At 36.1% G+C, this 17,211-nt stretch overlaps 1 protein-coding gene across 2 annotated transcripts in view; it reads right to left on the bottom strand.

Annotated features, from left to right (window-relative positions):
* Positions 1 to 4,963: 4,963 nt before the first annotated feature.
* The window catches only part of HSF2 (heat shock transcription factor 2), a 51,388-nt gene continuing 39,140 nt past the window's right edge, over positions 4,964 to 17,211 (bottom strand). Inside the window, exons 6-13 of one of the 2 annotated variants that reach the window (XM_004702036.4) lie at positions 16,726 to 16,787; positions 15,750 to 15,837; positions 15,002 to 15,150; positions 14,383 to 14,622; positions 13,661 to 13,766; positions 9,742 to 9,795; positions 6,417 to 6,501; positions 4,964 to 6,006 (exon numbers count right to left, since the gene is read on the bottom strand). In XM_004702036.4, coding sequence (XP_004702093.1) covers positions 5,711 to 6,006; positions 6,417 to 6,501; positions 9,742 to 9,795; positions 13,661 to 13,766; positions 14,383 to 14,622; positions 15,002 to 15,150; positions 15,750 to 15,837; positions 16,726 to 16,787 — 1,080 coding nt within the window. In that variant the 3' untranslated portion in view covers positions 4,964 to 5,710. The remainder of the gene's footprint in view (positions 6,007 to 6,416; positions 6,502 to 9,741; positions 9,796 to 13,660; positions 13,767 to 14,382; positions 14,623 to 15,001; positions 15,151 to 15,749; positions 15,838 to 16,725; positions 16,788 to 17,211) is intronic. The other variant, XM_004702038.3, reaches the window with a different exon arrangement.

The raw sequence follows: 17,211 nt of genomic DNA, 5'->3' as shown, positions 1-17,211 counted from the left end.
TTATTGGGGGCTCTTACATCTCCCATCACAATCCATACATTCATCCATTGGGTCACATATGCTGCCATCATTTTCAAAGCATTTTCTTTCTACTTGAGCCCTTTATATCAGCTCATTTCCCCCCTCCCTCATAAACCCTTGATAAGTTATAATTATTTTCTTATCTTACATAGTCTTCTGTCACCTTTCACCCACTTTTCTGCTGTTTGTCCCCCTGGGAGGGGGTTATATGTAGATCCTTATGATCGATTCCCTTCTCTGCCCACCTTCCCCTTATCCTCCTGGTATCGCTATTCTCATTGTTGGCCTCGTGGGGTTTAATCTATCCTGGATTCCTGTGTTGCGGCACTTATCTGTAGCAATGTGCATGTTGTGGTCTAATGTGATTTGTAAGGTAGAATTGGAGTCATGATAGTGGTGGGGAAGGAAGCATTAAGGAACTAGAGGAAAGTTGTGTTTCATTGGTGCTATACTGCACCCTGACTGGCTCATCTCTTCCTTGTGACCCTACTGTGAGGGGATGTCCAATTGTCTACAGATGAGGTTTGGGTCTCCACTCCACACCGGCCCCCTCCCAATTCACATTGGGTAGGATTTTGTACTGGGTCTTAGATGCCTGATACGTGATCCTCTCCCTTAATCTTTATGGGAGTAGATTGACAGCCCCACCCCCACCCCCCCAAGGCACTGGTGGTTACAAACCTTCAACTTCAAGCAGCTGAACACTTTATGCTTTGTGCAATGAGTATTTCCTACTATCATTGCCATCAGTCAATTCTGACTGTAAATCTTCATGGGAGCAGAACTTCTCATCTTCCTTTTCAGGAGCGACTTGTGGGTTTGAATTGCTGAGTTTGAAGTTAGCAGCTCAATGTGCTTACAACTCTCAACTTATTGCCAATGCGTCAGTACCAATGTCGTGCCCTGTGTATTTCCGAGAAGGTAACTGTTTAGGGGAACAGAAAGCCCAGTCTCTCTCCTGGTGGTTTTTAAACCGACCTTGCTGATTAAAGCCCAATGCATAACCACTAACCACCAGGGCTCCTAGCCCAATGAGTTGGATTGTGGTAGGAAAATAGCTTCTCCCAGTCAGTAGCTTGTCTTTTCACCCTCCTAAAGGCATCTTTTAGAGTCAAAGTTACAATTCTTGGTTAGATCCAATATACCATTTTTAAAAACACGTGTTTTTTTCCGATTAATCTGTCTCATTCCCCTTTTATGTTCATCCTGTCAACTATCCAGTGCTGCATTTCAGTACTACCTTAAGAGTCTTCAAGAATCTGCATTTTCTTAAAAAATTTGTGTTTTGGTTTTCTAAGCTTGAAGATATAACAGCAAAGAAAAGAGATGCTTTTTTGAGGGGTGAGAGTATTAGAAGTTACAATGTTGGCAGATAAGTTAGCTTGTTTGGCTGATCACTGTGTGCCACGTGCTCAGGTTGCTCTTGTGATAGCATTAAGGGTACCTTAGAGTCGTGTTTCAGCTTATAAGCCAAGTCTTTTCTTGCATTCCAATTGCTGCCGCCGAGTCCATGACAACGCCCAGTGGCTCGGTAGGATGGGTTACAATTACTAATCAGATGGTCAAGAGTTTCTAAGACTTTAAATCCTTACCAAAGCAAACTGCTACATCTTTTCCCCACAGAGGAACTGCTGATGGGCTCAAACCACCAATACTTAAGTCACCGCACCATTGGAGAGCATTTTCTTGTATTACTTCAATAGAAATTATCTTATGTTGGCTTTCTTCTTTTCTCTAAGGTACAGGCTTTTCCTTATAGTTGTATGAAACATTTTCCACCAATTTTGACATATTGACATATAGTATGGCATCAAACAAGTGATTGAATTCTTGTTAGTTTTAGAAACATCAATTTAAAAATTTTAAATAGCAATACTACATCAGTATTTCACCATTCTAGCCGATTTCAGGAAGAACATAAGAATCATAGATATGATATACACAAGAAGAGTACTGCTAATTCAAGGTGTTTTTTTTTCTTGTTTAGACCCTCAGTTCAAGTGTCTTGGAACAAAATATAAATCCACTGTCAGTAGTAGTCAAAAATAAAAACAACAAAAGGCAACAATAACAAATACAGTTAGTTGAAAAGATAAAAATCCTTATTTCAATCAAGAGATAATTGAGAATACAGTATGGAATCTTAGAGGGTCTAATAAAGTAAGAAATCAAATACAGGCTTTGGAACAATGTTTAAGTATGATCTAGTACTTCATCCCCAAAGACTAAAATATACATACTTGACAATTCTTATTTTACTAAATCTATTTTCCTTCATATTTCATTTTATTGGCACCCAAAACAGACTTTAGTTTTCAATGTCAATTTGCTGTATGGTTTACTAGTCCAAATCAAGAATGTTTTGAATATGCATTGTCATTTTAAAAAAGGGCAAATCGATCTCTTAAATTGTTACTTCATAATCCTTACTACTGAGTAAATCACATAAAAATAACTTTAAAAGATCTAAGCCATGTATAGATTGTGATAAGAGTTGCATGAACCCCTAATAAAATGATTTAAAAAAATCTAAGCCCTATTTATTCCAATAAAAGATGTATTTCTGACAAAATGATATATATTTTATTATAAGTTCATCAAAATTTATACCATATTTTATTGGTAAGTGCTAAAAGCTATCACAATCAACTCCAAAAATAGAGGCAGAACATAACAAAAGGAGGTTCCCTCATTTCATGTTTCAAACAGGTGTCCAGGATTGATGGGCGGCTCTCCTTTAAGCAGTGATTCAGGAAGCTAGGTTTCTGAATGAATGAATGAATGTTAGGTGCCATCAGTTGACTCAGACCCTTAGAGACATATCTATGCGCAACAGAACAAAACACCGAATGGTCCTGCACTATCCTCTCAATAGCTCGTGTCTGAGCCCACTTATGTAGCCACTGTGTGAATCCATCTTGTTAATGGCCTTTCCTCTTTTACGTTACCACACATGATATCCTTCTCCATGAACTGATCTCTCCTAATACCACCTTCAAAGTATGTTAGACAAAGTCTTGCCATCCTTGTCTCTAAAGAGTACTCTGCCTCACTTCTTCCGATACAGACCTTTGGTCCTTTTAGCAGTTTATGGTATTTTCAATATTCTTCTCCAGCACAATTCAAAGGCATCGATTCTTCTTCAGTCATCCTTATTCAATGTCCGACTTTCACATGTACGTGATGCAATGTTTAATCCCATGGTTTGGGTGAGGTGCACCTAATTCTTCAAGGTAAAGTCCCTGTTTGTCAATACTCTAGAGGTCTTGTGTAGATTTACCTAATGCAATACATCTTTTAATCTCGACTGCTGTTTTCCATGAGACTTGACTTTGGATCCAATGAAGGTAAAATCTTTTAGTTCAACCTTTTCTCTATGTATCATGTATGATGTTATCTACTGGTCCAGTTACAAGAATTCTTTCCAAACTGAAGGCTGCAATCCTTGATCTTCATCAGCCAAGTGCTTTAATTTTTCCTCACTTACAGCAAGCATGGTTGTGTTGTTTTGCATCAGTTTGAAATGAGCCTTCCTCCAATTCTCCATATAATCCAGCTTCTCTGATGATTCATTTAGCACTTAGATTGAACAAGTATGATGAGAGCATACTAGCCTGAAACACACCTTTCCTGATTTTCAACCATGCAGTATTCCCTTGTTCAGTTCCCACAACTGCCTCTTGATCCAGCACAAGTTCCAAAAGAGGATGATAAAATGTTCTGGATTCCCATTCTTCTCAAGGTTATCTGAAGTTTATTAAGGCCACATAATTGAATGCCCTTGTAGTCTATGAAACTCAAGTAAACATCTTTCTGGTATACTCTGCTTTGAGCTAAGACCCATCTGACATCAGCAATGATAGCCCTTGTTCCACGTCCTCTTCTGAATCTGCCTGAACTTCTGGCAGTTCCCTATCAATGTGCTGTTATCGTTGTAGGATGATCTTAAGTAAACTATTACTTGTGTGTGATATAAGTGATATCTTGTCTGTCAGTTTGTCTTACTCTGATGGCTTGTGTGTTGCTGTGATGCTGGAAACTATGTCACTGGTATTTCAAATGCCGGCAGGGTTACCCAAAGTGAACAGGTTTCAATGAAGCTTGCAGACTAAGAAGAGACAAGAAAGGACCCGACTCCCCATGAGTTAGTTAGTTTATTGTGCCAACCTGGCTGATAAACATATATGGGGTTAATTGAAGGGCGGAGGGAGGGAAAAATGACTGTGAGCCTCGCCTTTCTAGTTCTCGGGTCTCTTGCTTTCTGATGGTTGCACCAGGGTGCAGCTGCCTTAGCGGTTCCCAGCTTCAGCTTGCAAAGCTAACTTCCAGCAAGCCATCCCCAAGGAGAAGCCACATGGACTTACCCTGATACAGCCCTGGGTGCTGGAGCAGCCATGTGGAGACCCCTGCCAGTGCTGAGACGGTTACACATTCACTGACTCGGCTTTCCTCCTGCAGTCGGCATCATTGTGTCTGTTTTGTGAGATGGAGGAGGACTCTGTGGATTGGTGTTGGACATATGGGTTAATGGGTTAATGATGGACTTGTGGGCTTGGGCCGCACTGGGTTGGGATGTTTTCTTGGTGCGCACTTAACCTTTATATAAAACTCTCTCTTATACATGAGTTTCTGTGGATTTGTTTCTCTAAAGTACCCAGACTAATACGCCCCACATCAAAGAAAGCCACTGAAACCTTATGCATAGCTTAGAAGCATTTTCAGACTAAAAGCCTAAACAAAGGAGTCAATGAATACTTATAATCTAATAATTTGCATCATGCCAGAAGGGGAAAGAATGTGTTGGATATATGAGGGCAGCTTTCACAGACTGGACCTGGGAATGCTGTAGATCAATTCCCCTATTTTACTTAGTAGATCTGTCTTATGGTTACTCTAAATGCTAAAGACATATCTCGAAAAGACACATAACCAACACTAGTACTCAACATTCATTATATTTATTTGACTAAGGATGGTTCAATAAAACACAAACAGATCAGAAAATGTTTACTTAAAACTAGTCCAACAGGGTCAGATGGGGCTGACTTCATCCCATCCCTTCTTTCTTTCTTCCAGGCAGATGAAGCTGGAATCCTATCAGAGAATGAGCCACCCATGTACATTTTGCCTTCCCTGTTGAACATGAACTGTTCTGAACATAAATAAAACTTTTTTGAACCAAGATAGACAAATGAAGTTTTACAAGATACAGGCACTTTATGTTCCCAGTTTTAAAAATAAGCAAAATGAAAAATATTTAATAAAATTAACGAGAACAGACAAAGCTTTAAGAGTCCTACCATTAGTTCTAGAGACCCACACTCAATGAAATCAGACATCTCAAACAAGTAAAATAAACAAACGAAAGTTTAAACTGGGGTTAGTGGGTTTTTATGTAAAAATTAAATCCAATTTACTGCAACTGGAGAAAAATGGCCATTTAAATTCAACTAAAAAGATATGCCAATATTGTGCATTGAATCTTGTGTACCTATTTAGCTGAGTAACATGACAGCTTTGCAAAAAAAAGTATGTCGTTAGTGAGAAAAGCAAAAGGTGCTTTAGATTCCACAGTATCTGATTAAACAAAACAAAGCAATTTACAAAAAAAAAAGTACCAAATGATACTTTAAATAAATAATTCATCATTTTGATGAATATATATACACAAAGTCCAGTTCTTGAAGATTTAGCTATCTAAAAGTGGCATATCACTATCCAGAGGCGCAGGAGCAAGTTCACATAAATAAAACAGCGTGGTTTCACTAGCTTCAGCTTCAGTCAGTGGCTCCAGACGGACGAGCTTACTTTGGGTTGGTTCTGGATCCAGGCTGCTTTCCAGGAGCTCATCAATTTCTATGGGTTTCTCTACAGAAGATGCAGCTTCTGATGCTGCTGTTGTACTTTCCTGTTCAACAGTAGAAGCGGGGTTCCCATCAAGGAATGCGAGGAGTGGAAAGGCAGTGTATTGGATAAGTTGCTGATCTACAATGATTAGAAAAGTTTTTTATTACCAGCTGAAGGGGGAGAAAAAGGAAAAATGTGCATGTATTACTACCTTTATATGGAAAGCAAGAAACTATGGTAGTTAGTAAACTAAAAAATGCAAGTCAAAAAATTAAATCTTTTATTGAACAATTAAGAAATAAGGGTACTTTTCATTCTCCTAAATTTAAATAGAGGGCAAAAGACCCATGACTTAAACAGTAAGAACAGTTACCTCACTCATTCAACTATGTAGATATGCTGGAATGTTGACACTGTTTGCAAACCTAAGCCAGTTTACTGGACATTTCAATTGTTAATTATACCAAGACTTCCCTTGGCTGACATCTGTTGCTATGAAGGACTCGACTTGTAAAAGCTACAGAAACTAGTATTACATCTATACATACCTGTTTTGGGTTTAGATTTTCTTCCTTCTTCTGAAGCGGGCTGAACTACGTTGTTCTTGGTAGTTTCTAATCCTTTATTCTCTGACTAAAAGAAAAAAAAAACTTCTATGGTTCATATTTTATATATATATAAAGAGAGGGTATAATATATGAGTACATCATCTGAAAAATATAGGAAATGGAGGCATCTGGAAATATGGACTAGAGAGAGAAAGTTTTGAATAGACAGGTTAAGAAACTATCATCATCAAGGGGAGGAAACAAAAACCTCAACTACGATGATGCTAAGTATGAAGAGGAGGGGATTTAATGGAATACACAGAATTTGTTAAGAGTAAAAGACAAAAATGAATCAGATGACTGGTTTTAACACGCTAATTAGATTATTAAAGTTGAAGGAACTGAATTTACTTTAAATACTGATTAATAATATTCTCATGTTTCCCTTCAATAATAAACACTACTTAACATAAGAGGACATATTTAGAATAGCTCCGGACAAGCTGTATGGCGTGATCTTTGAAACTATCTCTAAACTTGAAGCCTCACAACTGCCATGGTGTTCTTGTTTTCCTTTTTCTGACTCTGTCACTTAACTTGCTTCTTTCAACCACTGTTTCCTCTTCTTACGTCTGACTGTGAGAGGATTTAACCTGTAATGTCTTAAAGTTTTTCAGGGCTCTTCCCAAAGATGATCAGGCTCTGGACGTAGAAGGTTTCCCTTTTTCCTTAAACAGTTGTTAGTCCAGGATATTTGCAAGCTAGCTAGTTATAAGTTACAACAAACATCTGTAAACTATTTTCTATAATTCCTCTGATATTTATCATACACTGAAGTAGTACAAGTGTCCAGGATTCAGAGAAGAGAATGTTCCCTAGAAAGAATAAAACTTTAGACCTTAAAAGATTACACGTATCATAAAAATATTTTCATTTAGCATTCATAATACATAGCATTAACACAATACTACTTTTTCTCTATTTTCTAAAAGAGGTAACAGCCAAGGTTGTCACTGTTGCTCTAAAGTGGATGAGAACTAGGATGACAAATGATTTTCCACTCTTAAATTTTTATCCACTGCTGTACTGAATAGTATAAGGCATCCTCATTTATTAAAGAGTGCTGTTTGTAAGACATCTCTCATGAGAAAAGAATGGCAGCCTATGTGCCAACAATTAGACTCTAGGACAAACTATAAAGAAAAGCCATTCTCAGATTTAATTTTTCACAGTATTGTACAAGAATATGCAAATATCTGTTTAGTAGCTATTTCTAAAAATTTGTCTAAGCTCTTGCTTCTTTGGAATACGGAAAATGATCCAAGAATAATGACTTAATGTCTAGCCATAAACAAAGCGAGCACATCCACTACATGAATGTATGATAAAAGTCCATTCAGCAGAAAGCCTATCCATGGCTGACTGACACTCAATAATATGATAGTTACTGAAACATAAAGCTGAGGTGGTCCCTTAAAACCCACAAACTATGTTCCATAGGCCAAATCCAGCATGCTGCCGTATGTTTTTGTAAATAAAATATTAGAATACAGTCACACACATTGTTTTACTCTCATCAGTTGCTGCTTTTGCACTGTAAGGGCAGAGCTGTAATAACAAAGAACATATGGCCCCCAAAACTGAAAGTATTTACTAGCTGGCTGGCCTTTTACAGAAAAAGTATGCCAACCCCTGATATAAATCACCTACATATTGATTGTATAATCAGCTCACATGTTATTTAAGGCCTACACTATTCAGGCTATCCTCATATATGACAACAGTAAGAAAAGCACTTCCTCAACCTTAAAAACTCTTATTTGAGATGTGCTCATATTCAGATTAGAAAAAGAATTAGGATAGAATTCAAATTCTATTAATTTGAAATTTGCACAAATATTCAGTTAACTTGATTTACTTTTCTATTCAATGAAAAAAAGGGCCCACAGTAACTTAGTATATACGATTCTGGCTTGTAGCAATCTTACAGGACAGAGCAGAGCTGCCCCATAGGGTTTCCAAGACAAAAGTTTTAGGGAGGCAAACTGCTACATCTTTTTCCCATAGAGCAATTGGTGGGTTTGAACCGCTGACCTTTTAGTTAACAGCCTGGGGCTTTAACCACTGCACTACTAAACTACCTTGAGGTAGTTACATAATTTCATGTCAACTTTAAAGAATGTAGGGGTAGAGTCTAGCCTGTCAATCAGGTCACAGCCTGACAATGCCTCTTGGTAGGTGTGACCTTTCAATAAGGAGGATCCTAGGAACTTCCCCTCTCTCTCTCTGCTTTACCTTCCCGTTGACAAGCCACTTCGAGCCACGCTGATGGCAGCGAGAGCCCTGGAGATGCTTCCACCACCACTGGATCCACAATACTTGACACCCACTGGCCTGTGATCTTCCTGAATTTGGCATCACTGCATGTTCTGTGTGAGTCTGAAGAGGGATTTATGGGCTAGTATCGGATTTATGGACTTGACCTGGACCGGGCTGGGATGTTTTCTTTATAATTACTCTTTGATATAAAGTTCTTTCTTATACATAAATGAGTATCTCTAGATTTGTTTCTCTAGTCAACCTAGTCTAACACACTCCTCAAATATGAAATATAGGGACCATATGCTATTCAAGAAAACAAATCATATAAAATAATAAGCCATTCATAAGCAAATGCTCAATATCAAATTTTCCTTTGAAAAATGAAAAAATAAACACAAAAGCACAACCAGTTCTAAAGACTCCCTTGTGAGCACCTCAAAATTTGCTAAGTCCAAGTAGAGTTCATAAACATTTAGAAATACAACAAAACTATCGCTTTAAAAACAAAGCCCCAAATTTCTAATGCCATTTCTACTTAGACGTCTAACTTCAGTATGTACACATTCTTGAACTGACTGCACTGATTTGTAAAAGAATATGGGCACCAGTAAAATTTTAAGTTCAAATGCTGAGAATTTGTGTATGGAAAGAATAATAATGCATAACACGGCACATGAGACAAGAAAAAATATTTTGAGAACTCATTTCAATGAAGCCTGAATTACTCCCAAGTTTAGCCAAATGACCTTTTAGCATTTAGTAGGCCAATTTCCTACTGATAGTTATTCTCCAAAGCATCAAGATCAAGACTTTAGCAATGATTCATCACATAATAAAAACCTAGTTTTTAATCTAGAATTTTTATTATCTTGATCATACATATGAGGAAGGAAAAAAATGCTTTTTGTAAGTGGGAGTAATAGATATTGCTCTTACTTACTAAGATTTTTTTCCCCCGGATTCTTACAGCTATGGGTCCTGAGCAACATGAATTAAAACTTACTTTTGTATTATTGATGTAATCTGTGGGATTCATCTGCACAGAACTAGTGAAAAGCTGAAAGACCAAACAAGAAAGATCGTAAGTTTAAAAAATATTTTAAAAGAATTGTGTGTTCATAATTTTCAAACAGCCATGTTGAGTGAAGAGATGAAGCTCCTACACTAGAGAAGTTCCCATACAGTCAAACAAGTTTGAAAGAGAAAAGCAGCAACTCAAAAAAACAAACAAAACAAAAACAGAACAAGCTAGCCTTGTATTAAATAAAATCTTATAAGAAAGGCTCTATAAAACATCAGACCAACAGTGGTTCTCCCCACATCCCCTATCCTTCATTATTCTTCATGCAATTTCCTTTACTTTTTTTCTTAAATGCCCCTGGCCAAGGAAGTAGCTGAACTCCCTACCCTGACAGGAAACCTTCACTTCATACTGCTAACGCGGTGACATGATTACAGATCCTGCTCTATGACAGTGGTTCCTAAACTATAGCTCAAGAGGAGTCCTGATGGCACTGATTAGTTCTTTTCATCACACCTATCAGGTCACTGCATCCAGCATAACTCAATCCAATCAGTGCATATATAACTTCTGCTTAAGTCATTAAGCTTCCAATTAATTTATTTCAGAGAGATTTACCGTGTATCTAAAATTTAAGTGGAGGCACAAAGAATACAAGAAAACACTATTCTTGCTTTCCAGGAACTTACAATCTAACAAACATCAAAGAGCAACATATAATCAGATATAACTCAATATTACAACAATGGCTAGTGGGGCTCAAAAGTACTAAGAAATAAAGAGAAAACACACACACACACACACACACACACGCCTTGGTGAAGCTACTTAACATGTCAATCCCTGCAGAATGGTTAGGACTTGGAAGGAAGAGGATGGAAAGAAAAGTATACTGGTATAGCATTAGGAACAACAGAGGAGGAGAAATGGTTACAGAGAATGTTCAATACATAGTCTAACTAATATAAACATTCCTGCTTGGATAAGAAGTTGTATAATTAAGTCTCAAAACACCGAGTGAGGTCAGTCAGTGGATGAGGCCACAACCTGTTTGGAGTAAAAAACTTAGAAATGATCTGAGTGATAAAATATAGTGATTTAACAAGCACTTTTGAGAATGAACATGCCTAGTATCACAGGATTGAAAGAGACAGACTTCTTCCATCTTTTCTAGACATTATTTCTCCTTTCCTATACGTTCCTATTCATTTCACTCACCCCTTCACAGATACATGGCATTAATTGTAATGTCTACCAGTTCAGCTTGCCACAACCTCATGGCCTGACCATATAATATCCCCACTGAGGGTGGTAACCTGAAGAGGGTCAGCCATATAAGCTCTCCTCTTCCCTTCCTAACCACACCTACCCTCCCCATCTCATATCTTAAGGACACCAAACAATATTCCTAGTGGACAAATGGTATGAAGTAGAAAACAGTAGCTTTGCATTAGAAGCTGAAACAATTGAATAAATAGTAAGGCCAGGGTCCTGCTGCTGACTCTCACCTGAGTGCTCTAATATTAAAGTCTGCAGAGAGTACCCATTAACACTCAGCACTTATTCATGTCCTTATTATCCTGCCATTTTAGAGAAAAGGTAAAAAAAAAATTTTAGTTGGATATTAAAACATAATGCAGAGATAAAATAATAAAGTCTTAAATGAGAGAGACAAAGTGAAAATAAAACGTGAGGGTGGTTTATAAGTGCTAATTTGGGAAATACATAGGGCTTGGTGTATAGTAAGATAAAGATGTGAAAACTAAAGTGATCCAGTAATAAGTATGTATCCAGGGTAAGTTAAGAAAGGTATAGCACTATCGAAAATAAAGAGTACCCCGTTTACAGAAAAAGATTTTATAAGAAACACAAATAATTCATAAGAAAATCTGATGATTTATAGGGCAAGAGAGTTTCAAAAGATATAAAATTAGAATTTTTTGAGCATGATGATGGCAACTAATGTACAAATGTGCTTGACACAATGTATGTATGTATGGATTGTGATAAGAGTTGTAGGAGCCCCCAATAAGATGATTTAAAAAAACAAAAAAAACCTGAGCACCTTTCAGGTTAGGTTATCCACAAGTGGAAGACACTAAGAAAAAGAAAAGTCCTTTAGTAAAAATAATGATCAGAAATAGGAAGAGAAAACAGAGACCACAGACCCTGTGCTTCCAGAATAAACAGAAAAAGTTCTGTTGTGGAACACTCAATTGTATTAACAATGCTATTTATTTATAATCCACACAAGAACCTTTCATATTAGGTATTAGCCATATTTAATAGATGAAAAAACTGAGCAAGAAAAGCTAATTCCCCAATGGTTAGTAACATAGCTAATAAGTAACCTAAGTCAATTATAGTGCCTAGATCTATTTGACTCAAAACAAACCTTCTTCTACCAGCCTGGTGACCTGATTTGTTAGGAAAATCGCGGACTGATTATTACAAATGAACTAGGCGAGCACACAAAGCACAGGGTTAGAGTGAATAAGCAAGATGACACAAGCCTTCAGTACAAATAATAGTTTAAAAAGAGGTAGCATTGCTAAAGGAAAGAGAAAAAAACTAGAGAAGCAGAGGGCAGGTATACAAATTGGTTCTAAAGAGGAAGTATGGGTCCTTCAAAGAAAGAAGGATAGCAGATTAGAGAAAGTCTCAGGCAACAAGAACACCAGAGATGAGTATGTTACCCACTGTGAATTGGGTAGAGTGGGCTGGAAGTCTCAAGGAGTAACAAATATGATAACTGCTCTAGGGTTGAATTAAAGGATAAAATTAATAGAGTAATGACTTACCTAAAAATTGCAAAGATTTGTAAAGAGCTAAAATTACAAGATTTTAAAAATTCTTGGTGATAAAAGGGATAGAAACAACCCTGGAATCACAGTAGAAATAAAGACTGACCGAGTCACATAAGTCTGTCAAGTTAGCTGCTACTAAATTGAACTAAGTCTTCAACACGGATACTAAAGAAGCTTGAAAAGAAAATTTTCAAAGTGGGAAAATTCATTCAGTGAAATACTAACGATTTGGCTAAGTGACAGTTGGATGAAGTGGTAAATCCGTGGACTGGAAAAATACTGGAGGGCGAAAACAAGGCTGTGAAACTGTAAAATCTCTGGATTTAAATGAAGCTGTATATAAGGCAAGATACTTGAATATGAGAGGCTTCCAAAAGTTCATGGATAAATAGAATGACAAATAACAGAATTGTCCCATAAACTTTTTGAAGTCCCCTTATAAAGGAGCAACAAAACATACCAGGATAAAGGAAAACTCTAGTTCAAAACAATAAGGAAAACATAGAGGATAGAAAAGGGCTCAGCTGAGGGGGATAATCTGGTTATACAGAAAGGAGGTAAAGAAGGACGGTATTGGGGGAATGGTGGTTGCAGTAAGTGGAAAGATGGCAAGAAAGTGGCTTACTGCAGCAGGGAAACCAGACTCTAAAACACAGATTTTTAAAATGTAGCAAGTCTTTTCAAGTTAATACTTTCAGAGGAAAAATGTTAATTCTGTAAGTATTGTCTCCATGCTTTTTCCTAGCTAAATGCTAATTTCTTCCAGATTTCTATTCAATAACAATTTATTCTACAACAAAACAAAAAAGAACAAGTCCAGACAAGACCTGGATTTAACAGTATGGGTGAATAGAGTTGCTAGGTTGATACAGGGGGATTAACTGAACTGCTCAACAGTCGGGTACTGATCACCCTCCTTCAATGTCCTGAACACATCTGTTTTTGCTTTATGGTAAACCATTCATTTTTTTTAAAGAAAGAAAATACAAAAACAACAGCGTGAATACATGAGAAGAAAATGCTATGTTGATATATAAGTCACATACATAAACACACAAAATATCAGTGCAGCAAAGGTTATCCAAAGTACCTACATCAACCAGAAGATCTGGGTCTATGCTAAATTGTCTTCCTGACAGCATGGCTTGGAAGTCTTCCAAACTGCAATCAATACTGTCAAGATAATCCAACAGCTCAACCCTAAGGAAAAAAGATTAAAAAAAAAAAAATCAAATATTGTTTCCTTGATCTGTTTAAAATAATATAGAAATATTCCTAGCAATTAGTGAATCCTAACCATTTTTCATCTCAAAAGCTCTTATTAAAGATGTAGGATTTCTGAATATTTGTTTACTTAAGTGCTCAGAGCTTTCATACAAAATTAATGTATTTATGGTAAGAAGTTACTGCAACAACATTCTGATATACTGGTTCTTCCACACTCGAGGTTTAAAAATATTTACCTTTTTACTGATTATCATAACCAATAACTGGTTTTCTTTTAGCTATACAACAGTAAATTCTAACAGAGAAAATACTGCTTCATAACACAATCATATGGACATTCAAAACAGCCATTTAATTAAACAAATTTGTGAAACTACTAAGACAATCCCCAAATGCTCATGGTATGAATACATCTTTCTCAAAATACTGCTTGAATATTTATACTCTGACCACAATAGAAGACAGTGGCATACAAGTGTTCATCATCTGACAAGAAGATCATTCTAAGAGAAACAGACTACACGAAGTGAACAAAAAAACCCAAAAACAACAAAAAAAGTGGATGATTCTTTCTTTGATTAACACTCACTTGCCCAAAAGATTGATATTATCATTCAAAATGGAATCCATCATGGTCACAGGGTCTTCTGTGGTCAGACCGGATGAGCCATTTAGCTGCACAGCACTAGACATCAGGGGGCTGGTGCCATCACTGCTTGAACTTAGAGACTCTTGGGCTGGTTCACTTTGATCTCCACTCTGAATAACAGGTGCATACTCATCTTCATTATCATCTTCAACAATGACAATATCAGGGTACTGGCTACAGCTATCAATCAGCAATATGAGAAAGAAGACCCAATTACATTTTTCAGACAAATTAAATTCTCCAGAAAATTATGTCCTGAAATCTTTCCTTAGAGGAGTAGCTTAATCATAAATATTCATAAGAGGATATGATACCATAAGACAAAAAATTCAATTGAAGGTGCTTAGCTCTAGGGGATAAAAAAATAGATTCAATTTTCATTACTTATTCTTTATGAGTCCTAAGTTTGGTAAATAACTTAGTTTAATTATTCAATTTAATAGCCAAAGTACAAATTTGATATTAGTTTATCAAAGAACAAAGCTGTTCTGAATTTAAGTCTCTGATATTTATAAAAGTGACCAAGATTTTTATATATTTTATCTCACAATCTCCTTACTTTGAGGAATCAGATATGACATCTTCATTTGTTTCTGGAATAACTGGGATATTTTCTTCATCTGCATTATCATCAGTAACATCATATATAATGATATCATCTGAAATCCGTTCCCTTGGTTGTAAACCTTCAGTTCTACTATGTGGAACCTGAAATATCAGAGAAAAATAATCAATAATCTAAATTATTACCAGCTAACAACATATTCAAAATATTGAGCAAGCACTCTTTATTTAATGTTGGGGATACAATTATGAGCAAAACAGATGTATTCTCTGTCTTTATGACTTATCTGCCAATTAGTAGTCGTTGTATCAATTCAGAGATAAAAGTAGTTGCATAGACAATGACTTTTGCCATAAGGGAACATGGAAAATTAAACATGGCAGAATGTTTCCATAAAAAGATCTTTAAATCAGCTGCTCCTTTGGGAAAAAAAATAAGGATATTTGCTTCTGTAAAGATTTACTTTCCTGGAAACCCTCCATAAATGGCATTGGGTTTTTGGATTTTTTAATACCCAAATGGTTAGAAGAAAGTCATAATACTTGATCAGAAATTCCAAGCATAGCCAGGTAGATGGCCTCTGTGCTGATGGAAATCAATTTTTAAAAACTATTAATTTAATAAAGATGAACCACTTATTATTCACTGAATATTTATTTTATACGTGAAATATGGTTATAATAAAGTTCTGCTGAAGATAATAACAAATATAAATTAGCATTTAACAACAACAAAAATTTACTTTGTGATGGTGATTATCAGCTGATTCTTTGACTATGTGCTGAAACAGATTCTTCTTTTGGGCTCCATTAGTATTTAAAAGTAGAGGTCTGGGAAAAAAAAGAAGTACATTCATGTAATTCAGTGAACATACAAGTTTAAACTGCTTTAAAAATTTTAAATATATACTCATTTTAATAATGAATTCAAATAGAGATACATGAGAAAATTTTTATTCATTACTACAATGAATAAAACTTTTAAAGATATTTTTCCATTGTTTAATATTTTTATAAAAAACTCCTCCCTCCATATACGTTCACTGTGGACTGATATGCACAACTGTATAGTATCATAAGAACTTAGTGGAAGTAGAAGGAAGATCATAAAGCTTTGATCATAATCAAGTTCTGACAAAATTTTAGCCTTATAAGTAATCTTTTTCTCCCAGTTATTCCTTTTAGCCACTGTTCTTTGGTAGCAACTATTATTTGTAGGTATCAAAACCCATGGTTTTAAGATATATTTAAAAGTACTTTTATGAGTGAACTAATATATTTCAAACAAATAGCCTAATTTCAACTCTTAAGAATTTCCATGGAGGTCTCTGAAAAGAGCATATTAAATCGTGAACTTGATTGCAAAATCGATTCTTATTAACCCTATGGTGGTAGAACGATCACCTACTGGACTGCGATCCACATGGTCCTTGGAAACAGACATGCTTTCTATTCCTGTAAAGTTACCATCTCAGATTCACGGGCAGTTCTACCCTGTTCTTTAGGGTCACTGTGAGTGACTATGCCTGTATAGTATCCAGAAAGGGTACTATTATCTCTCAAAAACATTAGGATGACAGAAAGAGGAGATAGCATTCTCGAAATATTGAGTGCTTAACTTAGTGAGAGAGAGTAATTCCACAAATGGAGATCACTCATGGTTACATTCTACATTGGTTGTCTACATACAGGTTAAAATGTATTGGCATAAAGACTTACCTTTTACGTTTTAAACTCACAAGTTGGTTATTCTGAACCAATGTGACAATAAATTGGACAATCTGAAATTAAAATAAAAAATTTTCTATCTTAGACATCTGATTCTCTAATTTTCATTACCAAGTCTTCCAATATCTAAAGAAACAAACTGGTTCTGAAGAAGACTAAATAGCTGTGATAAAGATCTTGCTAACTGTACATGGCCATAGAAATTCCAACACCATCCATCCTATTTATCCAATTTTTACATCAGTTTTAAGTAATGAAGTACCAACATTGCCTAGATGTAGATCTGAACTTATTAAAATACTTTCAATAAGATTACATATGGGTGTATGTTTAGGTGGGATTTTGGGCTAGTTATTATTTTATTACTTTTCTTTTTATTCAATCCTGTTTTCTTTCCATTATTGCTGGTTTGCCTACCTATGTAAGACAGGCATGGGAAGCAAGCTCCAGGAGAAAGCAACAGAAGCGACGGCTCCA

This window comes from Echinops telfairi, unplaced genomic scaffold (genome assembly GCF_000313985.2).
Source record: "Echinops telfairi isolate 266 unplaced genomic scaffold, ASM31398v2 ScPeMD7_3533;HRSCAF=4204_0, whole genome shotgun sequence".
Lineage (NCBI taxonomy): Eukaryota > Metazoa > Chordata > Mammalia > Afrosoricida > Tenrecidae > Echinops > Echinops telfairi.
Note: the sequence above shows the minus strand (reverse complement) of the source record. Positions and strands in the feature narration are given on the sequence as shown.